Source organism: Macaca thibetana, chromosome 2 (genome assembly GCF_024542745.1).
Source record: "Macaca thibetana thibetana isolate TM-01 chromosome 2, ASM2454274v1, whole genome shotgun sequence".
Lineage (NCBI taxonomy): Eukaryota > Metazoa > Chordata > Mammalia > Primates > Cercopithecidae > Macaca > Macaca thibetana.
In genome coordinates this window covers 149893332-149914376 of record NC_065579.1, presented here as the reverse complement: position 1 = coordinate 149914376, position 21045 = coordinate 149893332, and the positions used below count along the sequence as shown (strand labels likewise).

The window sequence follows — 21045 nt, the reverse complement described above, 5'->3', positions numbered from 1 at the left end:
TTACTTAATGCCAGTCATTGGTCTTTGGGAAGTTTCTAAAGCCTCTTTGCTAAAGAGGAAGCGTTGGTTCAGAGCCCTAGAATAGGCCTAGGGATGCCTAGATGCTGGTACTAGTTTTGTTACTGGTTTGTGACAATCGCTTTTCCACATATAAACCTTTAAGCAACTTGATGCTCCTTTCTATAATAATGGTAAAGATGAAAGGAGCACATGGAGTGAACATGGATGTAGAGATAAGATTGAATATATGTGTGGTGGAGTCAGATCTAGGTTTAAGTCTTGCCTTTACCAGTCACTATGAACCTCAGTTTCCTAAAACAGTCTCATTTTCTGTTTCCTAAGGTGGGAATCCTAATAAATAACACCTGCCTGGACTTGGGATGATTTGATGAGAGAACAATATTATTGTTGTAGATGTTCCAAATCTGTCACTTAACTGTTTTATCTAGAAAGATAGTAAAATAACTTCTCCCACAGCTAATGGCAGCCATTTTCCAAAAAAGATGGGATGAGCATAACATGCCAATCCCTCTGAAGAAGCCATTAACTAAGTAGATGTTTCTAATTTAAATGATGCCACATTCCTTTATAACCAGGCATTTAAAGTGTCTTGGAAATGGTCTTGTCCCAAGTCAGGACATCAACTAGTTGATGAATTACATTGCTTCCAGCTCTGAGATTCCCATTACTTGGGCCATGGTTGCATGGCTCCAGTTGTTTGAGTGGAACAAACTTGAAACAACAGAATTGAGATTACTCTTGGTTTTTAATTTGTACTTTGTACTCTTGCCATTAATTTTCACAGAAAGCAAAAAAAGCAGAAGTAAATGACAATAGGGGAAGAGGAATGGTCATTCAAAATGTGCATTTGTGAATCTCAAAACCAAGCCATGGTGTGCCATGGAACAGAAATCTTAGTCATCTGTCTTGCCTGGTAACACAAGGCACAGTTAATGTGGCCAGGCCTCTAGTTCTGCTGACATGACGTGCTGATGATAAGTCTTGAAGGCTTAGATTCAGTAAAGCCGCATAGAATCACAGGGGTCTAGTGAATGAAAAGCTTCTGCAAGCTTATCAGCAGAAAGATAGCAGAGAGGTTCTGCTTCTATTACCAGTGTTCTGAAGATGTTTATCACCAACCTTCTGAGAACAGTAGTTTGACCCACACCAAACACTTCAGAAACAATGTCAACACACCCAAGACCACAGCCAGCAAGGAATTTTCTGAGATAAGATTACAACCTTTTCCTTAAAGGGATGCCAACCAAGTTAGTCGATCTCCTAATATTCCCTGAGTATAGCAACCCTATGAGTTATCCTTCATACCAGAGAATTTTAGAAGCTCAATTTTTATGCTTCCAAATACAAATATTCTGCCGCTGTTTTCCAAATTATGCACAAAACTCTAGCAATATCTAAAAAAGTTCCAGCAGGGTCAAGGCTCAGAAAGCCTGAGATTGGTGCCCATGAGACCAGCCAGTTGTAGCCACTGGAGACAGCTGTCTATTGGCAAAAGCATCCATTCACCTTTCCTTCCTTCCTTCGTTCCTTCGTTCCTTCCTTCCTTCCTTCCCTCCCTCCCTCCCTCCCTCCCTCTTTCCTTCCTTCGTTCCTTCGTTCCTTTGTTCCTTCCTTCCTTCCTTCCTTCCTTCCTTCCTTCCTTCCTTCCTTCCTTCCTCCCTCCCTCCCTCCCTCCCTCCCTCCCTCCCTCCCTCCCTCCCCCTCCCTCCCTCCCTCCCTCCCTCCCTCCCTCCCTCCTTCCTTCCTTCCTTCCTTCCTTCCTTCCTTCCTTCCTTCCTTCCTTCCTTCCTTCCTTCCTTCTTCTCTCTTCTCTCTCTCTTTTCTCTTTTCTTCTTTCTCTTGCTCTATTGCCCAGGCTAAAGTGCAGTGGCGTGATCTCAGCTAACTGCAACCTCCGCCTCCTAGGCTCAAACTGTTCTCATGCCTCAGCCTCCCAAGTGGCTGGGATTTTAGTCATGTGCCACCATGTCTGGCTAATTTTTTTTTTTTTTTTTTTTTTGTAGAGCCAGAGTCTTGCCATTTTGGCCAGGCTGGTCCTAAACTTCTGACCTCAAGTGATCTGCCCACCTCTGCCTCCCAAAGTTCTGGGATTACATGCATGAGCCACCAAGCCCAGCCATATCCTTTCACCCTGTTTCAGGATTTTATTTCTTCTCTGTTGGCTACATGTAGGCCAGAGGGCCTCCCAGGTAGATTAGAACCTCTAGTCTAGGTGTGGGGCAAAGTCATTATAGGAAAAGGTGACTCAGTCTTTGAGTAGATAGGAAAAGCCACTGTAATAATTTGTTTAAATACCTAGTCCTGTGTTTGATTTAAGTATCAGTATGCAAACTGGCACTGTCGGGGCCTATGTGCAGGCGAGGTAGAGCTGGTCAGGTATTCTCCCAAGACCGTGGTGATGATGAGAAGCAGCAGCATTCACAGAGACAACTCACCTTTGATTTTTCAGATGCTAATGGTATCACCTCTTGCTTTGAAGTGTCTCGCGTTCCTTTCTTTGTATTCCCTGTGCACAGCCCTAGTGTGGCTTCCTGGGTTCTAGTTCCTCCTTCCCAGGGCTGTACTGTGTATAGTTGCCAAGATTAATTAAAAACAAAGCAACAACAACAACAAAAACCCTTTTTATGTCATTTCCCAGTAGTCTCATAATAAAGTTTATACTCCTCTGGTTTATTATTGAATGTTCTCACAAATTTTTCTATCCAGGTTCTCTTTCTCCACTAATCTTTATTTCACCCAAAGGATCTATTACTGGCTGTTAACCCATTTTTCATTTTTCCTGCCTCTGTGCTTTTGTTCCTGCTGTTTCTCCCTTTTGGAATTCCTTCACCCTTCTATTCAAATACAGCTCTTCCATTAAATCTTTCCAGATCAATCCCGCCTCCACTGATCTGACCCTCCTCTGAACTCTGCTTACTTGTCAGCTAAAGTCCATACCAGCCCTCTGGCAATTAATCACATACAGCCTTGTGAATGTATCTTTATTTTGCGTGCTCAATCTTGCTTTTTCATTTTCTGTCTCTCTCTCTCTCTCTCTGCTTCTCTCTACCATTGTGTATGGATGTCTATGTACAGCTAGGTAAGAGGTCTATGAAAATAAAAATCTGTCTTATATATCTTTAGAATAGACAACCTAATCGGTGCTCCATGACATAATTGTTACTTAGGAGTTCTCACTGAGGATCTTGATTTGCATGCCTATGCTCCTGTGCAACTTTCAAATGTCTGGGGATCCCAGCTTTCTCAATACTAGCAGGAACAAGAACAGCATCCCCAAGCACTGAGAGCTAGGAAGACATCTGAAGTGGACTTAAAGGGCTTTCTTTTGAATAACTCAAAACTGTTCTGTAAAGCCAAGGTAGGTAGATTCTAATACTGATCTCCTCCAAGTTTAATGAGTATTCAGAAATCAAGGATTTAGGGAAAATTAAATAAAGTTTGCTCAATGTGCTTTTCCTGCATGCCCACATCTGTCACATGCCTGTTCTCGCCTGTCTATTCTTCCATGGCAGTGAGGCTTTCCCTGGACTTGCTCTTCCTCCAACCTCATCCCCAACCCCATATCCAGAGGGAGCCTAGAGAACTGGGGGGGGCGTAGACATGAAAGGCCCAGTAGTGTTTGTTTGTTTGTTTGTTTGTTTGTTTGTTTGTTTTGAGACGGAGTCTCCCTCTGTCACCCAGGCTGGAGTGCAATAGTGCGATCTTGGCTCACTGCAACCTCTGCCTCCTGGGTTCAAGTGATTCTCCTGCCTCAGCCTCCCGGGTAGTTGGGATTACAGGCATGTATCACCACACCCGGCTCCAGTAGTGTAGTTTAGTGCTCAAGTCTGGCTGTCTGGAGTTCAGATTTCACCTTGACCCTATGAGCTGTATGTCCTTAAGCAAGTTAACTCTTTAAGTCTGCAGTTTCTTCTTCTGTAAAATGAGGACAATAACAGAACCTACCTCATAAAGTTATATGGAGAATGAAATGGTAGTCCACATAAAATGTTCAGGCTATTGCAAGCATATTATATGATTGAAAATAGTCACTATATGGCATACAGTTTACAAACAATATGCTGAGATTTAAAAAACAAAACCAGACAAACTCTTGTGCTCCAATCACTATGCCTTCAAAACAGTACAGGAATTCTCTATACTCTGTCTTGTTTCTTACACCCATGCTCTTGCATCCTCTCTAATGAGGCCATGGCCCCCTCCATTCCACTACAGCTGCTTTTTTCAAAGTCACCGATGATCTCCATGTTGCTCAGTTTTAAGACTTAATTCTTAGGTCATCTCTCCTGACCTATCAAGCAGAAATGGACACAGCTAATTTCTCCCTTCGTAAGACATTTTCCACATGCAGCTTCCAGAACGCCTCACCCTCCTGGTTTTACTCCTACCGCACTGGCTACTTTCTGGTCCTCTGCTTCTGGCTTAGTCCTTGGACTTTGTCATTATCCATATCCACGCCCCTCATTTATCTCACCCAGCTTCATGGCTTCAACCCCATCTCTCCTCTGACAACTCCGCAATTATCTCCAGCTCACCAGCACTTTCTCCCCTGAACTCCAGACTTGATGGCAAGCTGCTATTCAATTTCTCCACTCAGGTATCTAATGGGCATCTCAAAGATGTCTAAAACTAAACTCCTATATTCCCTTCCCCAATCCTGTTCCTCCTGTATTCTTCCACATCTCAGGAACCCTGTCCTAACCTCAGACCCAAAACCTGAGTTACCTTTGACCCTTTTTTCATATCTCATGCACAGTCTGTCAGCAAATCATATTGGCCCTTCCAGCAAAACATCTCTAGAATCTGATCACTTCTAACAACCACTAGGACCACCCTACTTCTAAGCCACCAACATCCGTCACCTGGAATAGTGCAGTAGCCTCCCAACCAGTATCCCTATTTCCACTTGCCCTCAATATAGAAACCAGAATGACCTTTAAAAATATAAGCCATATTTATCACTCTGGCTCAGAGTCTTCCAGTGGGTTTTCACTCCAGGTAAAAGCCAGAGGCATAACACTGGCCCACCACATGCTTGTTGACCCAGCTCCCGGCAGCTTTTCTGACTTCCTTTCTTACTGATCCCGCCTGGCTTACTCTACCAAGGCCACCCCAGGCCTTGCCTTGGGCCCTTTGTGTTTCTCTTCTGTCCAGAAGGCCCTTCGCCAGATGGCGTCACCACCACTAGGCCTTGGCTCACATGTCATGTCATGAGACTGTCCCTGACCAACTGTTCAACCTGTACCCTCTTTTCCAACGCCAGCATTCCCTAATCCCTTTCCCTACTTTACGTTTTGATGTAGTACTTATCACCACCTGTCATACTTTTCATTTTGCTTATTTTATTGTTATAGTCTATTATATGTGTTTCCCACCAGAATGTAAACTCCACGAAGGCAGGAGTCTCTGTCTTCTGCCCACTCCTGTATGGAATGGTGCTTCATACATTAAAAATTGAGTGAGTCAAACATTTTCTTGCTGTTCTTGAGAGGGTTCTCTGGACTGGGGTCTACAGCTGGCCTGGATATTCTGCCTTGTGCCCTAGCTTCCTGAGGATGGAGCTGTCTCACTCCCAGGTTTGCGGCCTGCCTTCACTGCCTCTGACATGGCTGTGTCTGTCCCTTTTCCTCAGATGCATACTCTCATTCCTCAAGTGAGAATGGAGGCAAGTCCGAGTCCGTGGCCAACCTGCAGGCCCAGCCTTCCCTGAACTCCATCCATAGTTCCCCGGGTCCCAAGCGCTCCACCAACACCCTTAAGAAGTGGCTGACAAGTCCTGTGCGTCGGCTCAACAGCGGGAAAGCAGATGGAAACATCAAAAAGCAGAAGAAAGTTCGGGATGGTCGGAAGAGCTTTGACCTGGGATCTCCCAAGCCTGGGGATGAGACAACCCCTCAGGGTGACAGCGCTGATGAGGTACTTACATGGGGCCCCAGAGTTGTCCATCAGGGGGGCCTTCTGACATGTCTCCTTCCTCAGGTTTTGTCAACTAGGCCATCTCAAATCTCCACTAGTGTGTTGTCTTGAGCCTAAGTGATTTGGATTCATTTTATTCTAAAGACATTGGCCAGTTTGATTTGTGGTCGATTCAGAAACTGACTAGCACCTAAGACATCCAGCAGACAGAAACCATTTGCCAGATTTGGAGATAGGACCTGGGCCTGAGGGGAGTCATTTGGTCATTAGTTCCCTACCTCTACTAAGGACTACATTAAAACCAGCTAGACCTGTTTATATTTAGAATAAAAGAATGAAGATTGTTTCACTTTGGAAACAGGACTATGCTGGAAGATTATAGCTGTTTTCAAGTCTCTTGAGCAGTGCCACACATCAAAAAGAATACGCCATCCAGAGTTACTCCAGATGAACAGATGAAGATTACAATAGGCAGGGTCTCAGCTCAAAGAAAAACTTTAATCAGGAAGTCAGCCAATGATTAAATGGGCCTTCATGAAAACTAATGAATACCCGTACTGGAAGGTTTGAGAGACCGTAGCCAAAGTTAGGCTGGACGAAGCTGAGATTCTGTAACCAAAAGACACTGGATATGTTTTGGTTGGGGAAATGAGATACCTGTTTTATTTGGCACACAATCCTGCTCTAATCACTGATGTAGCTAAGAACTTCTTTGTGATGTGTAACCAGACTCCCTCTTGTTGTGATTTTATGCTACCTGCCATTTCTCCCTCTGGAAATGGCAGCTGAGCCTGGCGGCATTTTTTACAAAAATGTAAAAGTTAGGCTCTCTCTGACTACTTCCAGCTTTTTCTTTTCTTGCTAATCAATAAGATAGATAGTTGCTGGTTTTGCTTCTTTTGGGGGGTGTGTGTGTGTTCCCCATTGGTGCTCACTCTCATTTGAAATAAGCAGGTGTATCCATGTTTCAAAAGAGGAAATTGTGACTGAACAGTTAGGAGTGAGTTGAGGGAGGAACTGTCCTCCTATGTATTATTTTTGTTAATGTCAAGTCCAGAACCATTGGCATGTTTAGCTTGTGACACAGTAACTAATGCTGCTCTTTTGTTCTAGAAGAGCAAGAAAGGTTGGGGTGAAGATGAGCCGGATGAAGAGTCACACACACCCCTCCCACCGCCTATGAAGATTTTTGACAACGACCCTACACAGGATGAAATGGTAGAACTTCTTTCCTTTCTCACTTAAAAGAGCAATGTGCAGGGCGTGATTTTGTTTTTTGTGTGTGATGGGGGTAGTCGTACTCTTTCTCCCATGTTATCTCATCCTCTGCATGAATCCATGCTGTTGTCAATTGTGTCTCTATTTGGTAGGTCTCCCTTCCCCAACCCTGGAGGTCCAGCTTCATTCTAGGCTGTGGAGGGGGTGTGTGCAGAATTCTCAAAGTGGGAATCTGCCTGGTGTCTTGTCCTGTTGATAAAAGGTAATGGTTCTGTCTTTGGAAGCAGCACATCCTAAAAGGAGCAATTCCAGGTAGTCCCAGTCCACAACCATTTTGTCATACCTGACTGTACAACCTACATGTTAGTTGTATTCCCTATACTTAACTCTAAACTCTAACTAGTGGTAGCTACCAGTCAAGCCCAGTGTTGGTCAAATTTTGCAATGACAGTATGAGAAATGGAGATGCTGCTAAGGGGAAGTTATTGTCAAAGGTGGACAAACCTCATATGCGAAATTGCCTGTCTTTGCTTTGCAAGATTCCCTGGCCCACTGGCATACAGAGGCTCACTGGTATTTTATCGATGCTCCCTGTGTCTCCAGTCACCCGGTGATCATCCCAATTGTTCTGGAGCAGAAGCGTGGGTTAGATGTACTTCCAGGTACTGACCCGAGGCTTGGGGCAGCTTTGTGTTCTCCCTCACTTGCCACTCAGTCTCCTTGCAGCCCTGCTTTCATGTCACTGTGTTTTTCTCGCCTTAAGTGTTGCTGATTCTCTTCGACTCTAGACGTGGAAGTGGCAGTTTTGGGTTTTGACTGTACGTCACTTTCAATTTGCTTTTTTGAGTGCTGTTTTGTTGCAGTGGTGGTAGTGGATGCGGCGGCTTGCCTACCTGTCCCTCCAGGCTCTCCTGTGCTCTCTAGTGCTCTGTCCTGTAGTGGGACAGCCTCCCTCCAGGAGGTGCCCAGCAAGTGTAAGCAGGAAACAAATCTCTGTAGTACCATCGAGCACACAATTCAAAAAGCACTGTCTGCGGATGTGTCCTTTCTGGTGACATCTCAGTTCTTATTTTAATTCTCTCTGCTTTGCATTTGAATTGTTAACCCACAGACATTAACTGAAGTCTTCCTCTGGAAGGCTGGAAGGACAGAGTCTAGGGACTCTGAGATGTGGCAGCTGCCCCCATGATGTGACTCACCTAGTCGTGGCCCCTCCTAGGTGATGTTGGTGGCCCTGTCTTCAGGGCCAGATCTTTGACTCTGGATCACTGGGAAGAAACATAGTAGGAAGGCCGGTGTTATGCCATCCTGCGTTTCTGAGACAGAAGTGCTGGTGCTTCACCTTGAGATGGGAATGAGACCCTGCCTACTTGTAATGTGTTTTATAAACAGCGATCGTGGCCTGGGGAGTAGGGTGCCCATGTCTCACACAGCCCTCTGTGCAAGGGCCCTGCTTGCATAAGGTCACCACCCTCTCTAATTCCTTCAAACACAGCTTGTTTACAGAAATGGATGTTACATTGTTTCTGGATAATTTTTAACTGAGAATTCTGGCTTACCTTTATTTGTGTAGCCTTTTCCTTACCCAGAAATGGGGCAGATGGCAACAGTCTCCTTTCAGATACACGAATTCTCCTTATTCCTGCTTGTTTGATTTCTGTGTGTTTTTATCAATGTTTGGGAGTGGGATGAACTTCAGAGCATCTAACAAATGGAGTTGGATTTATTAAAACAATTTTTACAACACTGTCAAAGGAATTTTTTAAAGTTCACCATTGTAATATTGTGCAATTGTCTTCTCCATGTTTCCTTCTAATCTTTTTCATATGTGTGTACGTTTTACTTTTACAATTATAATATGCATATGATATGTCCAATGTTTTATTTGCTACCATTTCCTAAAATTGCATTAATTGTTTTCTTCCTAGCTGTAATTTTCATAGCTGGAGAAAAGTTTGCTTATTTTCTGTTCTGTAATGTGTTTGATCAGCCTGTTGGGGACACCGTAACAGGGTGTTTCCATTGTTTGCTACTGTGGCTAATACTACTACATACAGATCACTGTGTATATAAAGCATTTGTTCTTTTGACTTCTGTCCTTGGAATAAATTTCCAGGAGTAGGACTACTAGATTAAAAAGAGGATAACTTGATTTTCCACATAGACGTAAGCTTTTTCCTGCATTCCCCAAGACAGAAAAATAATATTATTATATCTTCCTTAATTATAATTATTTTCCTCCCATCTCAGAAGCAAAGACTTAATAAAGTAACTTAGATTAGATGAGAAGCTTCATTTTTGAAACTTTTCCTCTAACCCAAGGGGCACACTCAAAGGAGCCTGTGTCCTGGCCTTGGGAACACCACTGCCCTCTGCTCTGATAAGCTGGAAGTAAAAGCACACACGTACTGTAGGGGGTTAACCATTTCTGCCCCAGTTTCTTCTCAGGTAGAAGAAGGAAGAAAAAGCCAAACAAAAAACCACCGTCCTTCAGTGAGCAGGAAGCTCCAAACCATTGACCAAACCACCACACAGACAACTCCTCATCGCTGGCGCAGGGGAAAGGGGACACAGGAAGGTCCTGGAGTCGTCTCTCTTTACTATGAACAGGATAGTTCCTGGCTGCTTCAGGACTCCTGCTAAAGTCTTTTATTACTTCCTAGTGTTCCGGTTCAGGGGCCTTACCAGAGCCAGCTGTGCTTTGTGGAGGGGTAAGGGTGTATGTGTGTCAGGGGCAGAGGTGGAGAGGAAGAGAGAGGGAGAGAATATAGGAAGGGAGTATCTAGCTTGCTGGTCACTAAGGGTCCTGCCCCTAGCATTTTTGCTAGACACATAATAAGGATCTATATTTAAGGCTGTAGTAAAGCAAGGACTGTTTCCCTTTTTTGGACACACTGGAGGCTGAGTTTATTGAATCCTTCACACCCTGAAACAGCAACAGGCAACTGTGTAGTGGCCAAAGTCTTGTTTGCCCACAGAGCAGTAGCCCCCACCCTCCAAGCTGTTGCTGTCAGTAGGTGCAGCCCTGGCCTGTAGGCCTCCCAGGAAGTCAGTGATTCCTCCTCTCCCCTCCTTCATAGGCTTGCCTAAGGATAGCCTAGTCCCATCCATTTGCTGCTGGCTAGAATTTCTGATAAGGGGTTGGGCAAGCCTGTATTACACCCACTCTGTTCTCCGTCTGTCACCTGTTCCCTCTAAACACAGAACTTTGCTTCCCTTCCCTGCTTTGAACTTTGGACTTTCTGTTTTACTTCCTGATCACTGTTCCTTATTCCTTGCTAATCTGCTTTTCCTCTGCTGCCCGATGTCTTGCAGTCCTCCTCTTTGCTAGCAGCCCGGCAGGCTTCCACTGAAGTACCTACTGCTGCAGACCTTGTCAGTGCAATAGAAAAGTTGGTCAAAAACAAGCTGGTAAGTGGGGGTCCCGGAGGCAGTTCTGTGTGTGTCTCACCTCCACGCTGCTCCAGCCTTGCATCTGTCTGCCGTTTTCTCCTTTCACCTGTCCTCGTTCCTCCTATGTGATTGCAGCTAATGATGGTTTCTAAAAAACTGTACCCCAGAGTCCTTTCTGACTTTGTTTGGGAATGGGCATAGGGAATTAATAGATTGTTTGGGGGCTGCAGCGTTGATGAAAGTTGAAAACTATCCAAGACAAACTTAACTCATTGCAAGTCTGATCCAGTGGCCCACAGGCAAGTGGCATTCAGTCAGCGATTGATATATATTTGGTTAGCCCAGAAGCTAGTGCACTGTGATGCTAGAACACACTGATTGGATCTTTGATAGCACTAGGAAATTTTATGAGGGACCTTGGGTAGCCTTCCAGCTTGCAAAGTCTCTCAAAAGTAGACTGCTGATTATAAAGGGGAATGGGCAAAAGTGTGTGGATACCTCACCACAATAAATTAAGAGAGCCAGTGCCTAGCCCTACCATGGTGGGAAAAACTGAACATAAGCCACTGGCAGCCTGTCTAGCCTGTGACTGTCTCATTGACCCATCAGCCGATTGGAGGGATAGGTGATGAGCCTGAGCAGGTTTGGGGTTTTGGCATAATGCTGGTGAAAGGGCCCTTTTTAAGATAGCTCATTAGGATAGAGCTGTTCCTCCACTCATGTTTTTGCATTTAAGTGTGTCACCACAGAATGACACCTGGAAGTATTTTCCTTTCTTTCACTCTCATCCATATCACCCATTTAGCTTTTCCTGCAATTCTCATTAGGATAAATGTCTGTGCTTCTGCCAGACTTCTGTTGGGCAGTCTTATTAATCACTTGGCCCAGGAGCTAGAGGAAAATGATGGATGCTCTCTATGGAAAGCTACCTAATATTTTGACTATAGTAACTCCCTTTTCAAATATCCCAGCATATCCTGTATAAATGAGGTTTAATACATATGATTTTATTTTTTTTCCTGCTAAATTTTCCTTTCTAATTGAGAAAAGAAAAAAACCCTGCTGTTTTTGGTACCCAGTGTCAAACTCTTGAAGGTTGTCCGTTTTCCTGCCATCTCTCCTTTTCCTACCAGCAGGAGTTAAGTGTCTTGTGGGCACTACGTTGACTTTTCAAAGACCCCTCCCTGGTGTATCTCACTTGCTCTCCCTTCCTCTCGACACCAACCCATATACCCTCTTCATTCTACAAATGCTATATTTAATTTTTTTCTTAAAGTCATCCTTTTTCTTTTTTGTATTTTTTCTTTTACCATCTGAGCCTGGGCTCTGACTTCATTCCTGGACTATTGCAGTAGCCATTGCCTGCCCTTTCCCCACCCAGTCTGCCTTCACCCCAAATTGGTCTTCTGTAAACACTGCTTATTGCCTCCCTCTTGGCTGCATAAGCAGTGGTCTCCAATGTGGGGGTGCCCTCAGGTACATAAGACAACTTACTGGGGTATGGGAAGAAAATATTTGAGCCTCTTTATAGCATTTTAAAATGGTTTTATGTGTGTTTTCTTATGTATATAATGATAGTACAGTAGCATAGGTATAGAATTTATAGACAAGTTACATGTTTGGGGGTACATGAACAAAATTATTTTCAATGACAGAGATATATAATCAAAGTTTGGGAATCACTGGCCTATACATAAAGTCCACACTTATCTAATATTCTGATATTTTTGTAGCCTGTTCTCCAACCTACCTTTCCAGCATCTAGTTATTTATTTGGTTGATGAACTCTGCTCCAAACAAATTATTTTCTCTGCTATCCTCAAATTCATACTTGGCTTTCTTCCCTCCAAGTTTTTGTTCATATCGCCCCACTTCTCTGGAATGTTCTCCCTCTTATGTTTGCTGATCTAGAGCATAATGGTCATTCAGGGTCCTCCTCAAATCTCCTCTCTACAGGGGCTCCTCTGACCAGCCCAGGCCAAATTTCCATTGTAATCCCATGGTAATTATGAAAGCCACATACCGCCTGGGACAGCTCTTAAGTAGCTCTGTAGCATAATCTGTTCAAATATCTGAATGTTTTCATTTGCATTTTACCTCCCTAGCTAGATGGTAAGTCATTTAGGATATTATTATTATTATTATTTTTGCTCTATTAGTAAAAAAAAGTCTTTTACACTTATTTTTATATTTTGGATTACCTTTTGCTACTACTACTGCTAAGAAGCAAAGACATAGAAAAGTCCCATCAAAGCAAATTTTCTAGAGAAGAGGGGATGTGGGATGGCACTGGTGTTGATTGGCTTTATTATAGGCTGTCAATAAATGTCTGTCGAATGAATGTCCTTTCTGTGGTGAGTTTGCCATAATGAAGGATTTAACTTCTTCCAGCAATAACTACTCTTGAGGACCTACGGTAAGCCCAGAATTAGAGCTATCTTTGGCTTAACATGTAAAACCAAGCTCACGTCACAGAAAGGAAAAAGGAAGCAGTGGTTTGGTTTCTTAGAATCTTCCTACCAAAAGTTGATTCTTGGTCCTTTCCACCACTTTCTCTTTCTTCCCTTCCCACATGGGATAGCAATGTAACAGTACTAGGTTGAGAATATCTCAGCCATGCTTGAGAGCACTAAGTTGTATTTTCACCTTCAAGACTCTTAGTCCTATTCCTTATCAGTTCTTCAGCTTAGAAGAAGAAAATATCCAGAGCCCATAAAAGCTCTGGAGTGTTTATTTGACTAAGTACAACTGTGTGATAGCTGCCAAGATAGCGAGTATTATCACAGGCTTGATTAACGAAAGTACAATGTACAGATCAAGAGAAGCAATAGTATTCAAAGGTATTCAGACCATACACGTCATGAGCGGTGTGTGAATAATGCGTTCTATTCTTTCCTTTTTTTTTTTTTTTTTTTTTTGAGACAGAGTCTCACTCTGTCACCCAGGCTGGAGTAGTACAGTGGCATGATCTCTGTTCTCTGCAACCTCCACCTCCCAGGTTCAAGTGATTCTCATGCCTCAGCCTTCTGAGTAGCTGGGATTACAGGCACGCTACCACACCTGGCTAATTTTTGTATTTTTAGTAGACACAGGGTTTCACCGTGTTGGCTAGGCTGGTCTCAAACTCCTAACCACGGTGATTCGCCCACCTCAGCCTCCCAAAGTGCTGGGATTACAAGCATGAGCCACCATGCCCAGCCAATGTATTCTATTATTCTATTCTAAATGCAACCTTCTACAATGTTCTTGAACAAACTGGAGGGGCCCAGAGGAGATAACCAGACCATGTGGTCCATGTAATTTGAAGGAAAGTTGAGGAAACCAAGGTTAAGTATGGGAAGAAGTTAGGAGAAGACACATAAGAGCTGTCTTCTAGTAATTGAAGCACTGCCATGGGAATGAGGTTGCAAAGAGTAACTAACTCTTTGCTACGCCAGAGGGCAGAACCTAGACCTGTGGGTGGGAGTTTTCTTCGTTTCATATGAGGAAGAACTAATAAAGTTCTTTCCACTTTACAGAATTCAATTCCGTCTTACAGGAGCATCTGGTATTCTTGGACTTTACTTAAAGTCCTTAAAGTCTTTGTGCTTTGTTGGTTGCTCAAGCCATGGTGCCAAATTCTGCATTAGAATTCATTTGGCTTCCTAGCTCCACCCAAAGGCCATGAGATCCCCCATGTTCCTATCTCCCAGAGCTGCCCCCGGTGCTTTATGGTTGCATGGTCATTGTTATACCAAAGCTTCTGCCTCGGTGAGTTAGGATCACTGCTGCACGAGACCTACTGTTAAGGAACAAAGACAGGGTTTATCTGAAGTGCAGATAAAACTTCTGAAGACTCACTACCCGCCAATGAGTCCTTCTGGACGTTAATGGGCCCTTCTGTGGTCTTGCCACCAGCCTTGGTCTTTAATCGGTGCTCTTGTTTATCAAGAAAGGATGCTCACCCATCTCCCCAGATAGGGATAACATTCTTTTTCTGGGTTTTGCATTAAAGTATTATCTTTAAGCCAGGAATACAGCTCCCCCTGCTTTCACTGTGTGATTTTTAATAAACCCTTTTCTAGACCTGTGGACTGTTGCTGCTGGCAGTGAGTGTGTAAAGAATCAGAAGACCTAAGATTTAGTCCTGCCTCTGCTGCTTACTGTATAGTCCTGGGAAAATTACTTAGTCTACTTGGGGTTCTCTTTTACCTCACTTATTAGTGATGCTGATTCTGTCTATTCAAATCTAATCCCAAAAGAGTTATGATGATAATTGAGTAGGTATGAATGGGCTTTGTAAACTGATAATCAAGCATCTACAAAGGTTAATTCTTAGCCTCCTCAACTGCCTTGTGAAGGACAGGGAAAGGGAACTGTGTCATCCTTATCTCTTGTAGCTTGGTATGAAGCTGGGCACATGGAAACTTACTATTTGCCAGCGATAGATTGGTTGGGTGAATGTTACAGAGTAATAGCTTAACAGTCTATACAATTTGGTTTTATTCCCCAAGTTTGAGAAACAAGGCCTTGAGAATCTAGTGTATCTCTAAACTGAAGTCCTGGAGCCCCAGAATTCTACCATCTTCCTGGCATGAAAGATCGAGACTCTAGAAAGAAAGTCCCTAGGCCGGGTGTGGTGGCTCACACTTGTAATCCTAGCACTTTGGGAGGCTGAGGCAGGCAGATTGCCTGAGCTCAGGAATTCAAGACCAGCCTAGGCAACATGGTGAAACCCCATCTCTAGTAAAATACAAAAGAAATTAGCTGGGCAAGGTGGCATGCACCTGTAATCCCAGCTCCTCGGGAGGCTGAGGCATGAGAATCACTTGAACCCAGGAGGCAGAGGTTGCAGTGAGCCGAGATCGCGCCACTGCACTCCAGCCTGGGTGACAAAAGCAAGACTCTGTCTCTACAGAAAGGAAAGGAAAGGAAAGGGGAAGGGGAAGGGGAAGGGGAAGGGGAAGGGGAAAGGGAAGGGGAGAAAAGGGAGGGAGGGAAGGGAGGAAGGAAGGAAGGAAGGAGGGAGGGAAGGAGGGAAGGGGGGAAGGAAAGGGAAGGAAAGGAAAAGGAAGGAAGGAAGGGAAGGAAAAGAAGGAAAAGAAGGAAGGCCCGCCCCTTTCTAAGCTCATCATCGGGTGACACACCGGCATAGTTCACTGGGCTCAGCATGGCCCCAGTGGACCCTGGCTAATAATCCTCTGCCCTTAGAGAAGAGACTGGCCAGGACTGAGCTCCTGTTTAGTCTACTTAGTGGCCTGGCACCCTGAGAATGTGCCCTACCTGCTTCAGCAAGACTTCCTGCTCTCTGGTTCTCCTACTTTGACAGCATTCATCTCCTCCTTGGGCCAGCCTTGTGGGTCATGGAAGAACATGGCTATGGCCAGGCTGTATTTGTGTGTGTGCTTTGGCCCCCTTTAGAAGAATTCACTTGTTTTGTCAATAGCCAGGTGGAGTTAGCAAAAGTTCAGAATCCAGATGGGAAAAAATAATGGCCTCACCATATCCATTGCAGAGGTGTGTGTTTCCAGGGACTGGGTTCTTCTAGCACTCTTTTGTGGAAGAGATTCCCGAGGTTCTTTTTTTTTTTTTTAAGACAGAGTTTCACTCTTATTTCTTGTTGCCCAGGCTGGAGTGCAATGGCGGCTCACTGCAACCTCTGCCTCCCGAGTTCAAGCTATTCTTCTGCCTCAGCCACCCAAGTAGCTGGGATTACAGGCATGTGCCACCACATCAGGCTGATTTTGTACTTTTAGTAGAGACAGGGTTTCTCCATGTTGGTCAGGCTGGTCTCAAACTCTCAACCTCAGGTGATCCGTCCGCCTCGGCCTCCCAAAGTGCTGGGATTACAGGCATGAGCCACCACACCAGGCCAATTCCTGAGGTTCTTGTAAGAAGGTAAAAGTTTAGATTTCCACCAATTTTTTTTTGTTTTTGTTTTTGTTTTGTGGAGGCAGGGTCTCACTGTGTTGCTCAGGCTGGTCTCAAATTCCTGGCCTCAAGCAATTCTCCTGCACTGGCCTCCCAAAATGCTGGGATTACAGGTGTGAGCCACCATGCCCAGCCTCCACAAAATGTTTTTAACCCAATTACAAACCTGAAATGTCACTGGCCTGGAAAATCCAGACTTCAGCTTTTCAACTATGTATTGTCCCTATACCCACCAACAGTTTGCCTCGGAATGACTTAGATCTAATGCTTTATGTCCAGAGAATATTATGTAAGGTTTTTGTTGTTTTCGGTTTTTTTGAGACAGGGTCTCACTCTGTCACCCAGACTGGAGTGCAGTGGCTTGATTTCGGCTCACTGCTGCTTTGCTCCCCCGGGCTCAAGCAATCCTTTCACCTCAACCTCCTGAGTCAGTGGGACTATGGGCTTGTGCCGCCATACCTGGCTGATGTTTTAATTTTTTTATTTTTAGCAGAGACAAGGTCTTGCTTTGTTGCCCAGACTGGCGTTGAACCTGAGCTCAAGCAATCTTCCCACTTCAGCCTCCCAAAGTGCCGGCCACAACCATATGTTATTTTTTTACATAAATTTTATTGTGTATATTTGAGGTTTACAACATGATGTTATGGGATACCCATAGATGGTGGAATGGTTACTGTAGTGAAGTAAATTAACATATCTGTCATGTCACACAGTTACTTTTTTGTGTATGTGTGACAAGAGTAGCTAAAATTTAGATTTTAATTAGTTAAATAAAATTTTGGTGGCAATCTAAATTAGTACCTAAAGAGTAGCTAAATGTATGTATTTAACAAAAATTCCAAATACAATTTTATTAATGATAATCCTCATGTAGATTAGGTCTCTAGACCTGTTCATGCTACAGATTTGCTACTTTGTATCCTTTGACCTACATGCCCGTTTCCTAGTTGCCTTTTCCACCTTGCTGGTAACTACTGTTTTATTTTCTATCTGTATATATTTTTGTATATATTTTGACCTTTTAAAAAAATATTTCACATATAAATGAGATCATGCAATGTTTTTCTTTCTGTATCTGCCTTATTTCACTCAGCATAATGTCCTTCAGGTCCATCTGTGTTGTGGCAAATGGCAGGATCTCTTTTTTGTTGTTAATACTTTAAGTTCTGGGATACGTGTGCAGAACATGCAGGTTTGTTACATACATATACACATGTCATGGTGGTTTTCTGCACCCATTAACCCGTCATCTACATTAGGTATTTCTCCTAATGCTATTCCTCCCCTAACCTCCAAACCCCGGACAGGCCCCAGTCTGTGATGTTCCCCTCCCTGTGTCCATGTGTTCTCATTGTTCAACTCCCACTTATGAGTGAGAACATGCGGTGTTTGGTTTTCTGTTCCTGTGTTAGTTTGCTGAGAATGACGGTTTCCAGCTTCATCCATGTCCCTGCAAAGGACAAGAACCCATCCTTTTGTATGACTGCATAGTATTCTATGGTGTATATGTGCCGTATTTTCTTTATCCAGTCAATCACTGATGGGCATTTGGGTTGGTTCCAAGTCTTTGTTATTGTGAACGGTGCTGCAATAAACATACATGTGCATGTGTCTTTATAATAGAATGATTTATAATCCCTTGGGTATATACCCAGTAATGGGATTGTTGGATCAAATGGTATTCCTGGTTCTAGATCCTTGAGGAATCGCTACACTGTCTTCCACAATGTTTGAACTAATTTGCACTCCCACCAACAGCGTAAAACTGTTCCTATTTCTCCACATCCTCTCCAGCATCTGTTGTTTCCTGACTTTTTAATAATTGCCATTCTAACTGGTGTGAGATGGTATCTCATTGTGGTTTTGATTTGCATTTCTCTAATGACCAGTGATGATGAGCTTTTTTTCATGTTTGTTGGCCACATAAATGTCTTCTTTTGAGACATGTCTGTTCATATCCTTTACCCACTTTTTGATGGGGTTGTTTGTTTGTTTCTTGTAAATTCGCTTGAGTTTTTTGTAGATTCTGGATATTAGCCCTTTGTCAGATGGATAGATTGCAAAAATTTTCTCCCATTCTATAGATTGCCTGTTTACTCTGATGATAGTTTCTTTTGCTGTGCAGAAGCTCTTTAGTTTAATTAGATCCCATTTGTCAGTTTTGACTTTTGTTGCCATTGCTTTTGGTATTTTAATCATAAAGTTTTTGCCCATGCCGATGTCCTGAATGGTATTGCCTAGGTTTTCTTCTAGGGATTTTAGGTTTTAGGTTTTAAAAATGTTTAAGTCTTTAATACATCTTGAGTTAATTTTTGTTTAAGGTGTAAGGAAGGGGCCCACTTTCAGTTTTCTGCATATGGCTAGCCAGTTTTCCCAACACCATTTATTAAATAGGAAATCCTTTCCCCATTGCTTGTTTTTTAAGGCTGAATAATATTTCTCTCTCTCTCTCTCTCTCTCTCTCTCTCTGTGTGTGTGTGTGTGTGTGTATCACAGATTCTTTAACCATCAGTAACACTTAGGTGTTTCCATATCATGCTATTGTACATAATACTGCAATGAACATGGGGGTGCAGATATTTTAAGAAAAGCTGACTTCATTACCTACCCAGAAGAGAAATATATACCCAGAAGAGGGATTATTGGGTCATATAATAATTCCATTCTTAATTTATTTGGGAACCTCCATACTGTTTTCCACAATGTCTATACAAATCTACATTCCCACCAACATGTACTAGGGTTCCCTTTTTTTCACACCCTTGCCAACATTTGTTATCTCTTATTTTTTATTTTTATTTTTTTTGCTGTCTCCCTGTCTGGAAATTGAACCCCGATATCTTATTTTTTTCATAATAGCCATCCTAACAGTTGTGATATGCAAATTTTTATCAAAGAGGAGCAACTAAGAGGTGATTGGTTGGTGTGGTAGGTGGTACTGGACCAGCCAGCTTACCCATTGTCTCATCACATGAGCTTTGATCCCTTCCCAAGAGTTACATAGCATATTTAATAAATTCTTGGAGTCCTCCTGTACACCAGGCTTTGAAATCAAGCACAGAATTTTCCTTATAGGGAGCTCGCAGTCTCTAGGGTTAATGCTCAAAATCCTCTCCTCCCTGGACTGTTGGCAATCATTTCCTCTCAGATTTTAGTCTAACGTCTCTTGCTAGAGGGATCTTTCTTTTACTGTTTTTTTTTTTGTGTGTGTGTGTGTGTGTGTGTGTGTGTGTGTGTTTGAGACAGAGCCTTGCTGTGTCACCCAGTCTGGAGTGCAGTGGCGTGATCTCGGCTCACTGCAGCCTCCACCTCCCAGGTTCAAGTGATTTCTTGCCTCAGCCTCCCGAGTAGCTGGGAATACAGGCCTGTGCCACCACATCTGACTAGTTTTTGTATTTTTAGTAGAGATGGGGTTTTACCATGTTGGCCAAGCTGGTCTTGAACTCCTGACCTCAGGTTATCGGTCTGCCTCAGCCTCCCAAAGTGTTGGGATTACAGGCATGAGCCACTGTGCCCGGCCTCTTTTCCATTTTTTTTTAAATTAATAGTTCTTTTCTGACTAATAAAAGAAATATATGCTTATTCAAAAAAATTTGGAAAAATGACAACAGTATAAATATAAATCATCATCTAGACATATTCAGTGTTGAAATTTTGATATATTTTCTTCTAGACCCTTTTAAAAATAGTATAATTAATCATAGAATACTTAAAGTTTAAGTTCTGTTTTTCTTTACTATCACATCAGAGACATTGTCCCAAATTATGAAAATATCTTTGGAGCATTAAGACTGACATTTCTAAGTCTTAAAACATGTTATTTCCCTGCTTACAACTGTCCCATCATTGGTCTTAGAAGGTAAAGTTTCTACTTCTTTATTTTTAATTTAATTTTTATTTTTTATTTAGTAGAGTGGGGTCTCACCATGCCCAGGCTCGATTCAAACTCCTGAGCTCAAATGATACTCCCACCACAGCCTCCCAAACTGCTGGCATTACAGGCATGAGCCACCATTCCCGGCCAAGTCTCTACTTCTGAATGCCATGCAGACAAGGTTCCTTATGATCTGATCCCTGCAAACTTCTCCAGGATTCTATTTTCACTCCTCACTCCCTCTTCCTTTAATACCTACTCACCCAGACTCACAGAACACACAGTTATTTGCCAATCCCCTTCCCTCACACTCTGTACTCTGCCCACACCAGGCTACTTTCAGGTTCCCAGGCTGCCCCCACGTCATTCGCTCTTTCACCCTATATTCACAATGCTGCTTCTGCCTGGAATGTCCTCCCGTTGGCATATCCAGTGAAACTCTCCTCATTTATCCGTTCTCAGTTCGAGCATTGCCTCTTTCATTAAGTCTTTCCTTTGCTTCTCCACCCCACCATAGAGCCACCTGCTCCTTTTGTTCATCCTCCATTGTACCCTGTCTCTCTACAAGAGACCCATTTTGGCTTAGATTATGGAGGCCAGGGAGCCTTGTCTTACTCATCCTCATTTCTCCAGCACTTTGCAAATATTTAGCATGTAGTAGATGTTCAATAAATATTTGCCTGAATTCAAATCAGTGGTTACAATACTATGTG

General features: G+C 43.2%; 1 protein-coding gene across 27 annotated transcripts in view; it reads left to right on the top strand.

Annotated features, from left to right (window-relative positions):
• Positions 1 to 21045, top strand: part of KALRN (kalirin RhoGEF kinase) — a 708666-nt gene that overhangs the window by 608113 nt on the left and 79508 nt on the right. For 14 of the 27 annotated variants that reach the window (XM_050781536.1, XM_050781534.1, XM_050781532.1 and 11 more), the window contains 3 exons: positions 5654 to 5937; positions 7051 to 7155; positions 10471 to 10566. In XM_050781536.1, the coding sequence (XP_050637493.1) occupies positions 5654 to 5937; positions 7051 to 7155; positions 10471 to 10566 (485 nt within the window). The remainder of the gene's footprint in view (positions 1 to 5653; positions 5938 to 7050; positions 7156 to 10470; positions 10567 to 21045) is intronic. The other 13 variants (XM_050781528.1, XM_050781529.1, XM_050781542.1 and 10 more) reach the window with 3 other exon arrangements.